We start from the raw sequence: 19,733 nt of genomic DNA, 5'->3' as shown, positions 1-19,733 counted from the left end.
AGACGGCTTCATGAAACAGTTTAATTATATGTATAATTTGTTATTTTGTGTGGTAAAATATAGAAGATATAGGAGATATACTGTACGTATATCAATTTAAATAATTATGTGTCACACACTGAAAAATATCACACGTGTAGATCCAAATCACTGTGCTACTTTATTCATTTATTTCATGTTTCATTATTTAAACAGAAGATGGCAATCTGGTCCATGGTTTGATCTGACTGTCATTTAATTCATGCCCTTTGTAAAACTGACAGAACACTAACAAATGTGAGGTGATAGCACCGTCCAGATTAAATTTTCTGCAGTTTCACTGTTCATGGGCTTGTGATTTCATGCACACAGACACTGTTAAAATAGACCTTTATTAGTTTAGAATCCCCAACATTGATCCCACTGACATTTTTTTTTCTTTTTGAAGGATCTCTGTATGTGATAGTGCCTTATTGACTCATATGAGAAAGCAGATACACAGTAAGAAATGCGGATATATTCTTTAAACTATCTTAAACATGATTTACTAATTTCATAATCGATGGTGACTTTTTAGTAGATGAAGATTTAAAATGGTAAATTATAACATCTTAAGATGAATAAGGTGTTTAATTTAAAAGGCCCAGAAATGATCGAAAGGTCTTCATGTAAAAAACACAGTTCCCACTACAAATGTTAACTGTTTAAATGGCAATCATATCAGATGAGTGTAGCGATTAAATCCACAGTTCATGTCAACATTTCACTGTAACTGACTAGAGCCTGAAGTGTCTATATTTCATGTGTATATCATATTCAAAGACGAGATAATCCTTCAGTAGTTTCACAGCAGGGAAGTTTGGATCTGGAAAAACACAATAAATGAGTAAAGCTGCAATAGTTCCATACAGGCATATGAAAGTATAAGAACAATATAAACATAATATATATATGTAACTAGGAACAATATAAATATTGGAAAAATATAAAAATAGGGAAAATATAAGAATAGGAAAACAAATATCGTCAATATACGTATATGTATATTATGTAATGCAAAGAGAACTGTACAAAAAGTCTGGTATATTTTTTATAATGAACCAAAAATAACCTCAACTAATTGCTGACATTAAAACAGCATCACAATCAAAACAAATTTTAATACTAAAGAAACAAAATGAGATCAAATACAAAGACACAATCAGTAAAATTGTAACAAATCAGAAGAAAGACAAAACAGGAAATAATCTGTATATAATCATTCAGCTGTTGCATATGAAAAACAAGCATTTTCAGTGGGAATATAGAGAAGTGTATTTTATATTAATATATGGCAAGAACTGGAATAAAAGTCACAGGAGACACAATGTAAAAAGGTTCATATTAAAAACAGGAAAAGAAAATAGTGAACTCTGGGGTAACTGAGGTAATTCTTGAGACAAAACAACTTTGACAGGATAACACTGGCATCTACAAGGCCTTATACATGGTTCACCCTTTGCACCCGCATGTCTCACTAAATCTTAAGTGTTTAATCTCCCGTAATTACAAGATTTGCTTAGGTTAATAAAAATAATCCGCCTACATTGAGACCCCCTACATGGGCCTCCCTGGTGCTTCCTTTGCCCCTTTCTGTGAGGGATAAATTCAAACTCATATAAATAGTCACCTTCACAACTGTGAAGCACAGCTCTTTGATTCAGGAGCAAAAGGTTGTTGGACGCTGTGAGGGAGGTTTTGGTTAGGTTCAGTTATCAGAGGAAAACAATACTTAAACTTTGTTGGCTAACATAGAGATTCTGTTTAATCTTAAAAACCTAGGTAATTTCCAAAGGTTAAGATTGTGTCACTCATGAGAGCATCAGGGTTAACCACAGTTGAGAGGCTCATCTTTATCAGTGATCTACATCTGCAAAAGATACAAGGCGCTGGGTTAAAGCAGGGTAAGAAGATAATCATGTTGTGAAATTCTGACAAACATTTCTTAGAGGACTTTGGTGAGAGACGATTACATTTATCATCTAATAGCTGTTCAACAGTCAGTCAGTTTTGGAGCAATTAGACGCCTGTAACGAGTCTGAGATCTTAACTCAGAAATGACAACGGAGGACAGAAGCAGCTGCACCAGCATCAGGGAAAGTCTGGGACTGAGTTTCACTATTGACTACCTTCTGTTCAATAAAGGAGTCAAAGGTTCTAAGGAAGAAGCAACAATAAGTCTTATGGCCGTGCAGACAGCGAACGACATGCTTAATCGTCAGAATTCTAAACCCGAGGAGGTGGGGATACGTCCTGAGATACAAGAGAAGCAGCTACAGAGGTCAGAGGTAGACTCTGAGGGAAGGAAAGTCAAAGAAGAGGAGGGGGATGAAGTGCAACAAGAGGGAGAGGAGGACGTGACGACCACCACCACCAAAACCACCACGTCCATGCGCAGCGCTTCAGAGAAATCTGCAAACAAACCCAACCAGTCATACATTACACTCATCTCTGAGGCAATCCTGTCATCCAGGCTAAAGAAACTTCTGCTATGTGACATCTACCAGTGGATCATGGACCACTACCCTTACTTCAAGAGTAAGGTATGTTTACACCCTTATTCTTATGTCTTACAACATATATTACACCCAGATAAGGCAGTTTGGAGAATAAAATGAGGTGATAATCAAAAGTAAATCCTACAAACCTGTTAGTTGCTACGTAAAGCCTAAAGGCCCAAAAGTCTTTAGGTTTAGGTTTAGTGTAGTTGCAGAATAATATGGCAGCTATTTTCAAAGGGAGCGACCCACTTGGCAAATTCACAAATAAAGTAATCCTGTTGCTATTTGCAAACTGCCTCTGCAGGTGCAGCAACAGATTGGATGTAGCTTAGTTGATTATAGTTGATCACTGGTTTGACATACTAAAAAGGTAACTTAGGGTGTCGTGTCTCACTGTGATCATATACACATAACACTGTGTATCCTGCCAAAAAAAAAGGGTCACCCACTGTTTCTCATTTACATTCAGGATTTGCTTTCAGTCCATAACAACGTTTTCTTGCTCCAACAGGACAAAAACTGGAGGAACAGTGTTCGTCACAACTTGTCTCTGAATGATTGCTTCATCAAAGCAGGCCGCAGTGGCGACGGCAGAGGCCACTTCTGGGCAATTCACCCATCTAATTATCAGGACTTTTCTAACGGGGACTATCACTGTCGGAGGGTCCGGCGGAGAGCACGCAGGGTGTCGGGACAGCCTCCTCTCTCCTCCCTGAGCTCCTCCTACCACCCTGCCCTCACCCACCCCCATCTAATGACCTGTTGGTGCTGCCATCCTGGCCGAAGACTGCCTCTGTCATGCTCGGCACTCAGACATTACTGCCCTTGTTCCTGCTTGCACCGACAAATGCATCTTCACCTGGGCCTGCAGGCCTCTGTACACTGATAGTATTGATGTATTCCATGTTGTAAATGTTTGTTATCCTTGTTACACTTAATGTTTGTGTGTGAAATATTATTTGGTAAAAGAAATATTTTTGATCCTTTTTTCACTGTTATATTCAGTTTTAGACATTGAACGATCAAATAAAATGTATAAGAATCATTTAAATGTACTGTATCTAATTGCAGCCACTAGGTGTCTCTCAATCAAAAAAAATGAAATAAAATAATAGATGATGTTGGGAAGCAGCATGGGATCATGGTTATTGTTGTCTTGTTTGGTTCCCCTGTGCACCTGCATTTTAAGGAGAGAGCTTCAGTGGCAGAACGTGCAGCAAACGAGGACTAATAGTAGTATTGAATATTAGTGGATAAGTGGATAATATCATTAAAAGGTGACCAAAAATAACTAGTCCAGTAGAATTAGAATTGGAATTATTATATTATTGTTGCACACACACCAATTAGTGATGGTGAATTTGTCCTCTGCATTTAACCCACCCTTATTACACACCACTAGTGAACACACACAGGCCTTGAATAGTAATATGGATTTCTATGAATTTAAATTATGTTGGTAAATTTTTGGCTAATGTAAGTACATGACTCAGCAAAATAAATTACATTTGGCTTTTTGTAAATGTTAATGCACATGTCTGCATATGAAAAATAAAGTTTTGTCTCATTAAATCATAATAAATTCAAGTTTTCTCTCTCTTTCTCTCTCTCAATCCCTCCCTCTGTATGTGTGTGTGTGTGTGTGTGTGTGCACAGATTGCACTAAAAGTGAGCCCAGTGCTGAAATACCACCCAGTGTTAAAGGCTAATTAGCCAAAGCTGTTGGGATGCAAAATCTTCAGCCTTATTAGACTAAAATCGGACTTCCCAAAGCTCACTCCCAAGGATGTGAGGCCAGATAATCTGAGCAATCCCAAATAGTCTCAAGAAATTGGAAGCTTATCATGCAGCATAATCTGGAGCCGCTGCAGCAGAAAAAGAGGGACTGCAGGTTAGGAATGAAGGGAGCAGAGGAAAGGAAAGGAGGCAGAGAGAGAGGTGCTCATTTATTGGAGGGAGGAGGGAGCATGGGTTTTTTAAGGTATTAGTATAAATATGTTTGTGCCAATATGTAAAGTACACTTAATAAACTGAACTATAGAACACTACACACACATGCATATACACTCTAAAAAACAATAAAAACTCTCTTTAGACCAGGAACAATTCAATTAAAGATTAAAGATATAATGCCCAGAGATTCAAGTCAGTTTTGCTCCTGTCCAACTCTCACATCAATAGTGAAATTCCTCTCTGACTTGTAAAGGTTGGCATTTACCTCCCCCGTGCTCCAGCCAAAGAGGATTAGGTCATACATTGACTTTTCTGAAGTTTGTTTGTCTCGGCTCATGTGGACTTCTTATTCGCAAATTATTGAATATTTGATTAACAGAGTAGTTGACATGAAATTAGATGCGGAGTAGACAAACAATATGTCAGAGGGATAAGGCTTAAGAGACAGAGAGACAGAGAGAGAGAGGGAGAAAGAGCGTTATTCACAACAGCTATTTTTTTGGTGATGTTCATTAGAACAATGACAAATCCATCTAATTAATTTTTGTGCACCAAATCTTCCTATTCAATGTCAGCTGCTAATTGGAGACCTAATTTGCTTAATTCCCATGAATAGTTCTCTGCATCAAATCCTCTTCTATTTACCAGCTTTGGGGCTTTAATTTGGTTGCATATGTTTGCTGCACACACACACACACACACACACACAGTACAGTTCACACACATATGTGACTCCTGCAGACACACATTGCATGTAAATAACTAATTAACAACATTTCTACTATATTTTCACATACAAAAAAAGGGTTAAAATTAAGCCAATAAAAAAAGAATAATAATTTATTAGGTGTCAGATTGAGGTCACGTGTGTGTTCATGTCATTCTGTTAATCTAATGAGATGTGTGGAGGGAGTGTAATGAGGCCGTAGATTAAGGAACAAAGATTAGTTCCTGATTAACAGAGAGTGAGCTAAGCAGATCAGCCCGGCTGAGATGGCGATGCAACATTATGGCTGCGCTTTAATACAACACATTTACAGCAGCAGCAGCAGCAGCAGCAGCATTCCAAAGCTGATTCCCTTTAGCTTACATGTATCTCATCGATTTTGACAACATATAACAGTTCACACAACATAAATAGGACGAAACCCTTGCTTGAACCTATACACATGCAACTATAGATCAAATGAATGCAGGTTCGGCTTCTATTGTGTGCAGTATATTTGAATAAAATCAAGATTTACTGGAAAAACCTGGTGTTATTATTATCATATTAGATTCAGTCACTCATAGCAACAGTTAATCAAACATTTCCCACACCAAGCACATACATAAAATGCTTGAGGAAATGTATAAAATGTAAATCACATTACATTTAATTAAATAAAATGTAGATCCAGAGTTTGAGGAAAAGGTGATAATTCATGATAAATATAATGGCTTATATTTCCAGACCCCTTAAAAGCAACCAATATCCAAAAACGTTAACGTTCATTTTCCTTTTATTTGACGCTATTCCCTTAATTATTTGCTTCTTTTTTTGTGGCGTTTCTTCGTGGTGCGACTGCAGCTGCATGGGTGACTCTTAATAGGCCTTAAAGCCTGGAGGAGTCCAAATTGCGAGTCTATTAGAAAGCATGATTGCACAGAAGTAAGTAGTATTTGAGGCTTAGGAGGAAGCGCTATAGTTGAACCAAAAGCAGCTGCTATTTTCTGGTTGTGTCTCACCACGAACAATAGTCTGGCGTTACCTTCAAAGGCTCCATAATAGTCAATCGATCAGAATGCGAGGCGCTATTCTGCAGATTACTGTTAACAATAATTTGCCTCCCTGTGCACCGTTGCCATCTTTGAAGCAATGTTTTATTGCCTTTTTTTTTTTTTTCATCTGCATCTGTCATCCCTGAGGTCCAGTGTTTGATCTCTCCCCACCAGTGTCTGCCTCCCCGGGGTCGCGTTGACCTGTTGATTGGCAGCTGCGATCAGACATATGGTTGGACGAGGCATCGACCGCAGCTCCCGGGAGACAAAAGCAGACGAGTGGGGTTTTTTTTTTTCCCCCTCTTTCACCCGTGGAGAAAGAGGAGAGACGAGAAAAACCGAGCTGAGAATCTCGTCTGACCACTAGATGTCGCAAGGTGCAAGCGAATGTGTGTAACAGGGAAGCATTGAATGGAAGTGCGTCTTTTTTGATTATTATTCTTATTTTCTTTGACTCATCGAGACTTTGACAGCCTCATTATTTATGGATATGTTTTTATTTAAATGTCTATATCCCCCCCACTGTTTTTCTTCATGAACATTGACAAAGGAAGATGTTTTTCTTTACCACATCCTTTCTTTTCTGGTGACATTTGACCTCTACACTAAAGAATATCGTGTGTGCGGCCATTTTGAGAGACAAAATATGACTTCTGCAGCAGGACAAATCATACATTGACAAAGAGATGTTGTTTTCTTTCTTTCCTTCTCATGCTTTTAGTCCAATACTAGTACTACTGTGGATCTATTAGAGCTGAAGGATCAGGGGAAAGTGTCTAGAGTAGTAAAACTGTAGAATCTTATGTCACATATCATAAACAGATAAATCAGATTTTTTGCTTCTGCAAATTTCCCTCCAAATACTAATAAAGCTGAAGTTGATCCCTGTTTGATCAGAAACTGAGAATAAAGCTTGTTTTTTGTAACTGTATTGTCCTATTTATCAGCGCTCTTTAGTAAGATGTCCTTTATCTGCGCTGATTTCCTTTGGTTGGATGACAACAGGAAAGGAACCTTTGCTATAGCAGACAAAAAAGGCTGGATATTTAGTTTAAAATCAAGCTGTACAATATTTCGTAACTGTTGTAATGAGTTGAAATGTACTGAAATATTGGACAAACTGCGGCAGCGGTCATTTCTGGTTTCTTATAAATCCATTAGGATTGGGCACTTTTGTGCATGACAGGAAAAAGAAAATCAATCAGTCAGTGTAATTGTGACCACAACTGACTTTAGTATAGAATTAACATCACCACATGATGTATCATCAAAATACTACACTCTAATACAACAATGAGAACATTTTTTAAAAATGTACAATTAAACAATATATATTTTGATATTTTTGAACAATCAAAAATACAACAACAAATTACATTTTTTGGGGGAGTTTGCTAATTTTATTGTTTCAAACTGTGATTTTGATTTGAAATTGATTAATTGTTCAGCCCTACATTGTGTACTGTAATGCATCATCACATATTATCATAATCACTCTCAACATAGACATAGAGTATGCAGCATACGTAGACGCCATATTGACGGCTGGAGTATGCGTCAGCGTCGCTGCCATCTTGGGATTGTCATTGAGAGTGTGAAGGATGCCTCGCTCTCTCAGGGAACTTATATCAAATAAAATAATTGTCAGTATAAATGATTAAATATAAAATGTATATTTATTTGGAAAAACACCCAAAACAACAACAGTTCCCAAGAAGGCCTAACCAAGAAGGCGGACATGCTGACATTGCAACGGGCAAACAGTCAATGCGGCACCCACGTGTGTCTATAGTTTACAATGTGTTTTCTTATGTATTTGCTTTGTACACACAATATTTATTGCATATCTGTCCACCTTGAAAGATTAACCCCTCCTCTGTGGCTCTTTCTGTGGTTTACCCTTTTAAAAGTTTTGTTTTAAGGTTTGGAGTTGTTCCTCACCCAAACCAATGGTCTTCTTTACTGGAAACCAACTGGGGAAGCTTGACTCCCATTGATGCTCGGCACAGATATGAAACTCATCCTGGAGCGTGTGTGTGTGTGTGTGTGTGTGTGTGTGTGTGTGTTTGTGTAGGTGTGTGATTTCAGCACACAGAATGCAAAACACCCCCATCTCTCCTCCTGTATAGTGAGCCAAGTGTTTCCATGGTGATACGGCCAGGGTCTTGCAGTGATCCCTACTGACCCTGAGTGGTGACCTCTGACATTTAGGCCATGGCCAGGGTCAAAAGGTCAGCGATGACCGGAGGGCAACAAGAGCACTTCCATGATTGGCACACATATGACATGTTTGCTGCCTACTTCCTCTGACTGCAGTGCTCACCTCTCTCCCAGTTTGCACCTCTCATTTGCATTTTTATCACCGAGCGAGGAAGACCATCAGCTGCAGGAGGTTGGCCCCAGTGCACCGCGATGTAGCAGGTAGTTTTCTTCTGTGCTCATGGCAATGCACGGCTCAACATACATGTATGATGTATCATATCATTTGCATTCAGCGCTACACTTTCCTTCTACACCATTTTGTGTAAATTGTGATGATAAAATGCATGATATGGGTGAACATCCTGTATCATGACGGTTATGATAGCAGTAATGATCATTAGTATTCCCATGGCACCTGTAATCCACTGTATGTGAGGATATTTATAGTTCTATGTGTGATTCATTGTGTATGTGTGTGTGTTTGTTCATTTCTGGAGGGGGGAAGGGCACTGCACCACACCACAGTTCGGGGGATAATTACAGAATCGTAGGTCCTAGAAGTCATGTGACCCAAGCCTTCTGCTCCCAAATAATTTATCCCCCCCCACAGCTGATAGCTCGTCAATATCAATTTATTAATTTAACAGTTCTGGACTGATAAAAGGTAATGCGCACAGTTAGATTGCTGAAGCGGGCAGTGAGAATGAATTTTACAGTACAATGGTAGCAGGAAACATGGAGGACAAAGCGAGAGGGAGAGAAATGGCACAAGAGTGATCAATGGCAACTCTGAGAAGAGAGATGCATATTCGCTGTGCAAAAGTGGGCCGCCATCGCTCACAGTCCAAGGTTATCGAATGAAACTTATGAAAATTAATACACTTATTATCACCATATTAAAAATTAAGATTGAGGACAGGGCATTCGTTGTATTGATATTCAAATGCTTCCAATATATTGATCAACAGCCAGTTTTACCCCAAACCTCCTCAGGTAAACGTGTGCTACAGTCCAAGTGGAAAAAGCCTTTTTTTTTTTAAAGAGAAGCTTTTGGAGGAGTTTATTGTTTACCGTTTGTGTAAACAACCTGAGAACCTTCCGAGGTGTTATACAAGATGAGCGTTTCCCTCTAGATGTATCCTGCTAAAACAAAGATACATCAGAAAAACACATAAACGTGACCTCTTATGCGTGACCTCCTTGACCCCCCAGCACTTCCTTTGCATCCTGATTTTTTTAAAAAGGGTAATACATCTAACATAAAGCGGAACACATACATCATCCAGTCTCCACCACAAAACAGTCAACCTAGAACCTAACCTATTCCCAGAGCCATTACATAATCTCCCTGAAGGAGGCTAAAAGGCGTTTTAACAAGACCCACTGCTCAAGGACCTTTGACCTCTTCTCGGTTGACCCCGAGCTCCTGACCCCACTTACACTAGCCAGTGACAGTGGTGGACAGTACACTTCCTGGTGTGAGAAGACAAAGAGATTCATTTACAAAGTGATGCATGTGAGGATGCTACACTTTCTGTCGAGGGCTGACAAAGACGGATTCAGTTTGTCAATGTATTTGTGTCTGTGCACGTAACTTTCCCTTTCATTTATCCAAAAAATGACATGAAAAGAAACTCAGAAATCATTAAATCAAACTGCCCCGACCTCAGAAAGTATGAGAAGTTGTGTTGTTCACAAATGACATACGAAGCATGTTGATTTGTGCTGTGTCCTTCTTTGAGAGGCTCAGTGAACACTGAGTAGGTGAAATTATTATTGTATTGTTACCAGGGACGGGTAAATGTAGCCATCATCAAAACATGTGGTGTTTTTAACCTATAATGATATAAAGATAAATGTCAGATTGACTGACATGTAATGTGGATTGATTTGTCTTGTGAGCTATTGTCTCGAATAATGTATCATTCAACTGTATTTTAAGAATCACAGTTATTGATATTATCAGAATACTAAGTAAACCAGGATCGCTATACGACCTGACACCCATGTATCGTGACACAATGTCATTGTGAAAAAAAACATATCATCCCAGCTCTATTATATAATGCTTTCTTCTCTGCAGGCTCCCCTCACACAGACAATCACTGTAGTGGATTCTCCTCAGGTCTTTTGAGAGCTGCAGGGTAGCAAGTGTCAATAGAAGTGGAGTGTGTGAGTGAGAGAGATGATAGACTGAGGTTAAGAGGTGTCAACACAGAAAGAGAGCGGACTCGAGGACACTTCACCAACGCCGGCCTGACACTCTGACACTCTTCTCAACCTCTCCTCTGATTAACCACTCTATAGACGCCACTGACACACACACACACACACGTTTCACATGGAAACATACGTGCACCTGCAGCCACACGCACACACATATACTGTACTGACTCTTTACGATTCCGGGCCTCTTTTCTCAACGTCACACACTTCCGTGTGCCAGACACCTCAGCTCTGAGGTGTGGAAACCTGCAGATGTGTTGTTCACAGGCAGAGAAACTCTCTGAAAGGTTCTGGCAGTCAGGAATGGATTTGTTACACCTCTGATCTGCTGTATATGTTCAGTCAAGTGGAAGATGCGGCAGCGCCATCCCACAGGGCTTTGCACCTGTCAGGTAATGTAGTGCAACATATACAGACGGCCGAACACACACCGACATTCATGTTGTCACTCACATGTACACACATACATGTGTGCTCACAGCTTCACCAGATTTCCTGTGACCAGCAACTTTACATTGTTGGCTTCACTGGCCTTTCTGACAGCAGCTACATAATATACTATAAAATACTTATTTTGTAATTTCACACTGTAATAATTAATGTCCACTAAAGATATTTACCCCCTACAAACTTTATACCGGCATAAGATTGAGTGACAAAGTCACACCGGTTCAAAAACTGTGTTTGGCTTTCATAGCGCAGTTATATTTCTGTTTGGGTCTGCACCACTTTATTCTTATTTTTGATCTAGCAAAGCAGACCATTGTTGAGTTTTGTTGGCTCACTTTGATTTTATGACAGTCTGGTTGATTTATGAGAGCACTACATCTGCTCACTGAAATTCAAAAACACATTTTTCCCCTCTTATCCAGCCATGTGAGATAGTTTTGGCTTGATATGCTCAGGGTTCTGAGGTACTGTCCTGCTTTCACCCTAATGTAAGAGCGGCCCATTAATTATTCATGATGCTGAAATCAAAATAGAAAAATGAATCAACAACCTTTCCCTTTTGCATACACGTCCTTTACCATTTAGATAGCATTTATTGTCCAAAGGGGGGACATTCATTTTCACAGTCTGTGCAGTCATGTACAGAATTTAGAACACATTCACACATAACACTGATACTCTACCCTCTAATCCCACACAGCAGCTACACAATAGATAAAACAAACATGCAGAGTAGACACAAAGACCAGACCAGTTTTGTGCAGGTTCGTGTTATACAATATGAAGTGCAGCCAGATGCTGATCTGACAAGCAAAAACAGGTCCCTGTCTTACACAGTATCTGTGGCCCGATGGCCGCAGTGTGAAGTGTGGACCGAGTCATTGGCTATTGTACGTCCGAGGCATATGATGGATCTGTGGTTTGCTAAAAAAAAAGAAAAAAGGTACAAATAACCAAAGCTGCTTTTCATATTGGGTTTATGTTTCACTGAGCAACCTCTACAATGCACCACCCATCAGTATGTACATATATTTGTCCCCATGTTGCAATAACTATTAGCAGAAAGATTTGTCGGCATGAAAGAGCCTCTGACTACCATGCATGTTGAAACCAAGGGTGCCATAATGTTAAATCTATGGGCCTTTGACCTATAGTTCATGTTACTTTGGATAATACAGAACAATATGTTGCTATTTTTAAAGGGAAAGTGTCCTTTGTATAGACAGCTGCTGCTCTGGTTATTAGTATTATGCATGGCTATAGAAAATACTGTACACAACCTGGGTAAGTTCAACTTTCACTGACAATGTTATATAATGGGTATGTCTCAAAATGAACACTATACGCGTGAAGTGTGGAATGAAGTGTGGTCCAAATCCAAACGGCTAACTACTGTATGTAAAGTGCTGTATATCCAGTGTACCACTAGTCATTCTACACTCTTTCAGACACAGACAAACCCAACAACATTATTTCATTGTTTGCTTGAGCAGGACATTTCACAACACAGTATGCACCGCACAAGACATCAATCAGTGGCAACCTTGGAATGTCACAGTCAATTAAACCTCAGATTACTTCTGTGCATTGCATTGTGAGAGAGTAGTGTCTATATATAGTGTGTGGTTTTAGTAAAACACCACATACACAAAACCTGCATAGAATAAGTAAGTGTGGATTGATAAAAAAAGCATCTTTGTATTCTAGTTTCTTCCATCGCTGCTGTTGTTCTTTCATACTGTTTATGTGTGTACTACAAGACAAAGGTCATTTCATTTGGCACTACTGGGTTCAGACTGTTTATTATTGCTACTTAATGTTCAACGTTGAGCCGGGAAGATTCTGACGACATGGCCTCCGTGGCCTCCATCTCGCTTTAGCGTCAGGCAAATGGCAATTCTCAAGTGACCTGACAAAACTTACACAAAAATAGAGATAGAACTTGCACACTGTGTGGGCTATAGATTGTAGAGCGTGAAAACGCTGCATGAGTCAATACCTAAATGAAGAAAAATGCTGATGTGAACATAGATGTATGACTCACATCTGCAAGAGTTGACACGCAGGCAGGCAGGTTCATGAATCTTCATCATCAAGAGATGAGAAGCGTGTAGGTTGAGTGATATTACCAAGATATGTCCGTGTAATGACATGTGAATATTTAAAACAAATGGTCGTGTTGACAACGATGGATGTAAGATCCTGACCAACTGGTGCCAAACTACTGCTTCTCTCTCGCGTCCCCTCCCTTTCCTCCTCAAAACCCATGAGGTAGAAAATAGGGAGATATGAAGAGGTGGGGATGGAGGGAGATAAGCTGAGGTGGAGATAGAGACAGGTGACAGGGAGGTAAGGGTCGTAGCACATGCTCCTCTCGGCCTTCTCTAGCCAGTGTTGTTTTATTAGCCCTGTCAGATTGTAATTTGCCCAACGGTAAACATACAGAACAGGCTTAATTAAGAATTTTTGAACGAGGATACGGTCAAGTCCGGAAACATTAGAGAGATGCAACCGGGTGTCGTAAAGATTGATTGAGACTGAGGATGGAGGGACACGGTTAAAACCAGAGGGTGGAGGGAGGAGGGGCGGCGGCAGTGTATGTTACAATGGAGGGGTATTCTTGTGTTGCTCTGGGCAGTAGGGTGAGATAAGTTTGGAAAGATAGGGACAAACGATTTTTAATGCATTAACAACCTGGCTGTGCGAGGCAATAACAAGGACAAGATCGGCGTTAAAATGTTTGACATCCTGCTTCGAGATCAATGCATCCCGGACAGGACACACACACACACACACACACACACACATACACAGGCCACACATTCACTTCAACTACCGGCACAGATAACACACACACACACACACTCTTACATACACACACATATGTGCACTTACCAACCTTAACAGGGCACAGACCATGTGGGTGGGTGCATGAGTTAACAGCTTTCAAACCTCAGGGCAATGTGCAAAAAAAGAAACAATGCCTATGTCCATAACAATATCCGCAGGTAAAAGCATCTTTAAATCAAAACAGAGAAAGGCAGCATCTGGAGTCGATTTTTGAGAGCTGTGTAGACTACGTAAAAGAGCAGCAAACTAAAAGAGTAATGAGCCTATCTACATCTCCCTGTGGACCTTAACTTTGCATTCAATACATTATTTACAGCTGAATTTTTACTGAGGTATAGGTTCCTCTCTGGGGTGTTTACAGACTAGTGCTCTAACTGCTTTCCATTGCCTGCAGTTGAGTCGGGAAGCCTTCAGAAGTAATGATTCCAGCTTGCTTCCTCATGTATACAAGCCTGTACATGCAGTTTATAAATAGTGCTGTGGAGTATTTAGAAGATGGGAATATAATGTGGATTTAGTGGGGTTTTTTTTTTCTATCTGTTGTTCATCACCCTTTAACAAGCATTTTATGTTGTACACAAGCCTAAATATGAGAAGACCAAGAAAACAAACAAACATATTTCCTTTTTGTTCACAGATCATATTCTCATATGACTCGACATTACTATGAAACAGTGATAGTGAAACTATTTTAAAAGGTACACTGTATACAAGCTAATGATATTTAAAGGTGCCACAAACCACCTCCGCTCACCCACCCCTTTTCCTAGAGCATTATTGATGCACGGTGGCCTTCACATAGCAGAAAGGGTGTGAGCACTTTCACAACTCTCTCCATCTATTTCCTGTTTCCTCCTTCTTTGTGACTTTAAGCCTTGGGTTTATGGAGGCAGAGTCGTTCTACAGAACAGTGGAGGCACAAGATGGCAGCCTCTGCAAAGCAGGCCCTTGCCTAAAGTACATGTAAAAGACTTAAGGTCTTTGCACACTGGATGCGATGGGAATATACAAGAGGAAAGTGCAGATAATTCAGATGCGAATTACAACACACCCTAGCACATCGAGCACGATGAGTAGAAACGAATAAATTATGAGGACGAGGAGAAGAAATCACATGTCTTGCCTCTCACACACACACACACTGAGCTGCAGCAGCAGCCGGAGACAGCAGCTCAGAGCGAACGTCGATGAAAACTATTTTGAAGCTTGATTTACACACAAGCGTCCCACTGAAGCTCCATCACAACCCACACGTCTTATATTTTTTTCTTGTTTATTAAAAACAACTGGGTTTTGGGAAACAAACAATGAAGCGGTCTGATAGCGCGTTAACTGTTAGGACTGCACGTCATCAATAACACGCGTTCTGATTGGTTCGCTGTGGATTCACATTTGTGAATGTGAATGCTGTGTTGATTGGTCACAAAGGCCTTCACTTAAGCTACGGTAAACAGCTTTTATTTTAAAGCGATTACACACTTCCACAAGCGTACTTATGGGCAGTATATTCAATTACTGTTGATAAACCTGCCTAAATGTTACACACTGGACCTTTAGAGGGACAGAAGCACAGGAAAAACTATTCTGTTTTGTTTGTACACCCAAATAAAGATAAGGAACTCTTATCACAATCATATTAGCATATTAAATGCTTTAAATGGCTAGAATTTGTGCTTTCAGGTGCTTTAAATCTTGCTAATGTAGATTGAAGTGTCAGCCACATGTCACCACGACAAAGAACTCCCCTCCACATTAAGCCTGCTGCCTCGTCCAACCATTCACCATTTCATCTCTCGGTCTGTTTGTTCATCCGTCCATCCATCCTTCCATCCCTGCTTATCCTTTGAGGGTCAAGAATCAGGCTAAACCCTGTGGGCAGGTCACCAGCACCATTCACACAAACTGGTTATTCCTCAGTCCCAGTTAACCTAACCATGATCTGCTTGTCTTTGACAATCACACAAAAAGACGCTGCCTGTAAAACGCTGCCATGGCGGCGGTGCCTGCTCGCAAACGTGTAGATACAAAAATGTAAAATATGACTGTAAATGCACACAACTTCCTCTGTACCTGCCACATTTATCGACTGCACAATCTATTTTCAGTGGAAGGGTTTCAGGATTTACATACTGTAGATTACAAATGCTTCCTACTCTCTTTAGTGTCTTAAAAGAAGTATAAGCAGTCATTATATTGCCCCGTTGTGGGTTAGAGGCCTCCAGTAAAACTGCCTGGTTTACCCTCGCGCGGGAAGTAAAATCATATTTCATCTACGCGCTTTGGTTGCACTTGTAGATGATAGTTATATATATATCTGAGGTTTATGTGGGTGACTTTGAATGCAAACTCAGGTATTGAATATGGTTCATTTTAAAAGCAGATATTGGCAAATATTCAGAACTCAAGACCTGTGTTGTAAAACCCAGAATATATGATCTGTGCAGATGTATAGCTTGATTATGGATTTGTTGAGGTTAGATGTAATATCAGATGCAGGATTCATTCTGGTGGTAAATCATTTGTTCATGTGTTCCCTTTACAACACAGTCTTCAAGATCAGAAGAATTTTTTTTTAATATTATCCCCCTTCCTCCTCCTCGAACAGACAGAACATACACACAGGCTACTGTAGCCTGAGAAGTCCCTGCTCCCTTTGTCTTTGTAGTGGAGCAGCTCCCATCCAAAACTTGTGGGAAACGGAGATCTCAGCTTGCAGAGCACTACAAGCAGAGGCTCTCTTTATGACGCTCTCTTTCTCTCTCTGCCTTTTTCTGTCTTTGTTTCCCTCTTTTCAAATAGACTATTTGTCATCTCTGAAATAGAGCATTTTAAAAATTCAACCTGGAGCCAACCCCCACCCTAACTCCCCCTCTATTCTCACTCTCAATTCCCCAGACTCTGGCCAGCTACGATCAATAGCCTATTGATCAGCTCTCTCCATTCCCATTACACACTAGTGCCAAAAGAGCCAACCATTTCCCCTGAAAAGCTGATCTGGAACATATTTGCAATGGTAAGGTTTCTCTAATTTCAGTGGGTTATTATTAAATGCATACAGTGTGCAAGGGCTGTGGTGGTCTGCGATGCTGAGTGGTGAAAGTGGCTGAGAGAAGACTTCAGTAAACACATTTGCCTTTTAATTGAAAGGTATTGCACTGAGGTAAAGCATGGTTCTCTGCTTAAGTAATACTGGAAAGGTGATAGCATTACCACGTATGTAGAAAGTAATTCTTTTCCCAGTTGTTTCTACTTCTACTTCCCCCATCTCTCTCTCTCTCTCTCTCTTCCTCCCTCTCCCTCTCTCTCCATAGACAATGCTATGGGCAAAATCAATACTGGAAAGAAAAAAAAAAGAAGGCATATTTTTAGCCTGTTATTATATGAGCTGTGTGAGGAAAAGGGTATTTGTGGGAAAGATGGAAATGCTGAGGTGCTGATAGGAGTAAGATTGGGTGGGACACACGGAATAAGTGAAAGAGTGAGAATGATGGCGGGCCGTATAAGAGGGTGTCTAATGGAGATGGATCAAACACAGGTGGAGATAAGATGGGGTAACTGTGAGAAAATGGCTGATGTCTTGACCAGAGATTGCAGTCGATTGCAAACGTGTGTGGATGATGCTTTTTTAAAGGACGTTTCATCTGTGAAATCACAAACAGTCATTCCTAAAATTGTTATTTTTAGGTCTCACATTTAAATTGAATTTACTCAGAGTATCAGAATTAAAGCTATGGTAACACTTTACAGTAAGAGCACTGTAATAATTCTGTAATTGAGAAGTATCATTTGGATTATTCTTTCTTATATATAATGCAATTCCCACCATGCTAATAAAAATGATAATAGTGTGGCTAATATTACAGTGATACAATGTTATTTTCAAAAAGAAATATTCAGGTAATACCTTGGGCATGAGAACATGTTTTGTCAATCAAAATGTATAATTAACATTATTATAAAGTTAGATTTATTAAAAATGAATGTTAATATTGAGCTAAAAATAATAAGATGTTATTACTTGGAATGAGCCAACGTGATACTCTATATCTGTTTATGTCTGACAAGAGCCAAAATCACTGGCTCAGATATTGGAAAAAGAAATGAAATCCGATATGATTTGTAAATCCTTAATATGACATGAATGCTTCACTAAACAAAGGCAACATGCTGTAAGGAGAGATTTCCACTATGTGACGAGGAAGTGAGTGAGGGCTCCAAATGTCTGCCACACAGTTGGAGCATTATATTTTTGGCTTGTGGTAAATGTTTTATTAACAGCTAAGTTGTTTCTATGATGGAAATTAGTATGTGACCGTACTGTTACCATAATCACTGCGTTTCATTGCACAATTACGTCGGGCTACGTTTGTAGCTCAACAACGTCGTTTTTTGGACCGTTTTTGTTTCAGTATACAAGCACTAGTGGGGAATCAATGTATTGAATGAAGTGTGTTCGTGTGCGGCGTGTTTTGGCGTATTTTGGTTGACCTATTAAATCACAGACCAAAACAATAATAGCTAGTTGTTTGTTTTGTAATATTGAGGAACCTTAAATTCTGTTTTTCCATAAGTTGACTTCTCATTACTCTAAAAATGTACCGCCCTGGATGTCACCATGTTTGTCTTGCTCTTGTCTTCTTCTTCTGTGTTTTTGTGGTTTGGGTCCAATTGAATGTACACATGCAGAAATAATTTGCTTCCAAACAACATTATCTGGGCGTGTTTGTCCAACATCCAGAACAAAATAAATTCAGACTACATGTTAACATGTATTTTAAAAGTCTGTTTTTAGTCTGACACAATTGGATTTTTAAAATTAAACATGTTTAGATATAAACTACTAAATGTTACTGTAATGGCTATAGACTAGAATAGTATTTTTAAATAAATGTAGTCGACCAGGTTCTTCCTGAATTCAAATAGGAGGGGAAATGTTTTCACTCTGCTGGTTGCTAAACAAACTGCATTTTAATGAAAGTCTATGGGAAAATTAGTCTAATTCTCACTTGATTCATAACATCAGTAACATTGTTCCTGAGGAGTCTCAGTTGGTATGGTTTCATGTCTTCTTCAACGGCACAAGGTGTTAATTTGTGGATTATGTTCCAAATTTTAAGAAAATAGAAGATAAATCATGGCACATGTGAGTGGACACCTGTGTGATTGACAGCTGGTGTTGTCCAATAGAGGAGCCTGGTTGAACGTGATGTCTGTGAACATTGGTTTGCATATTGTCAACATTGTGCTGGTGAGTTCAGATTCCTATGACATCATGACTTATCTCTTATTAACAGCTCAGTTGTTTCAAATAGGAAACAAGATTATATTGGACTGATATTGATATCAGTAGATAAGACAAAGATATTGGTATCAGTTGATAATGAAGGTTGTGATATTGCAAATGTATCAGACGTGGTATTGAGTGTCCCATATTACCATTACTTGCCATTTACAAAAAAAAAAATACCATGCTACTATCATTGTCAGTACGCTTCATGTACAGTTGTAGTTTGACTTTGACATTTAATTGGACTACTGTCCTTTTCTCAGTGTAGTACTAAGTACTACATTACATTACATTACATGTCATTTAGCAGACTTACAAAAGTGCATTTAAACATTTGGGTACAAATAAGAGCTAGAAGTAAGTAAGAGCTTCAAGTAGATCAAACTATGAAGTGCTAGTCATAGTGGGGAATCTATATACTATATACTATATACTAATGCTGCCTCAGTACACTAGGTAGCTAGTAGTATTAGGCATTTTCTAAA

General features: G+C 39.4%; 1 protein-coding gene across 1 annotated transcript; it reads left to right on the top strand.

Moving 5' to 3' along the window:
- The first annotated feature begins 1,572 nt into the window (after positions 1–1,572).
- On the top strand, positions 1,573–3,591 carry foxq2 (forkhead box Q2). The gene is made up of 2 exons (XM_044044628.1): positions 1,573–2,561; positions 3,031–3,591. The coding sequence occupies exons 1-2, from the start codon at positions 2,076–2,078 to the stop codon at positions 3,403–3,405; spliced, it is 861 nt and encodes a 286-aa protein (XP_043900563.1). The 5' UTR covers positions 1,573–2,075; the 3' UTR covers positions 3,406–3,591.
- Positions 3,592–19,733: the final 16,142 nt, after the last annotated feature.

The sequence above is a fragment of the Solea senegalensis genome, linkage group LG14, assembly GCF_019176455.1.
Source record: "Solea senegalensis isolate Sse05_10M linkage group LG14, IFAPA_SoseM_1, whole genome shotgun sequence".
NCBI lineage: Eukaryota > Metazoa > Chordata > Actinopteri > Pleuronectiformes > Soleidae > Solea > Solea senegalensis.
Note: the sequence above shows the minus strand (reverse complement) of the source record. Positions and strands in the feature narration are given on the sequence as shown.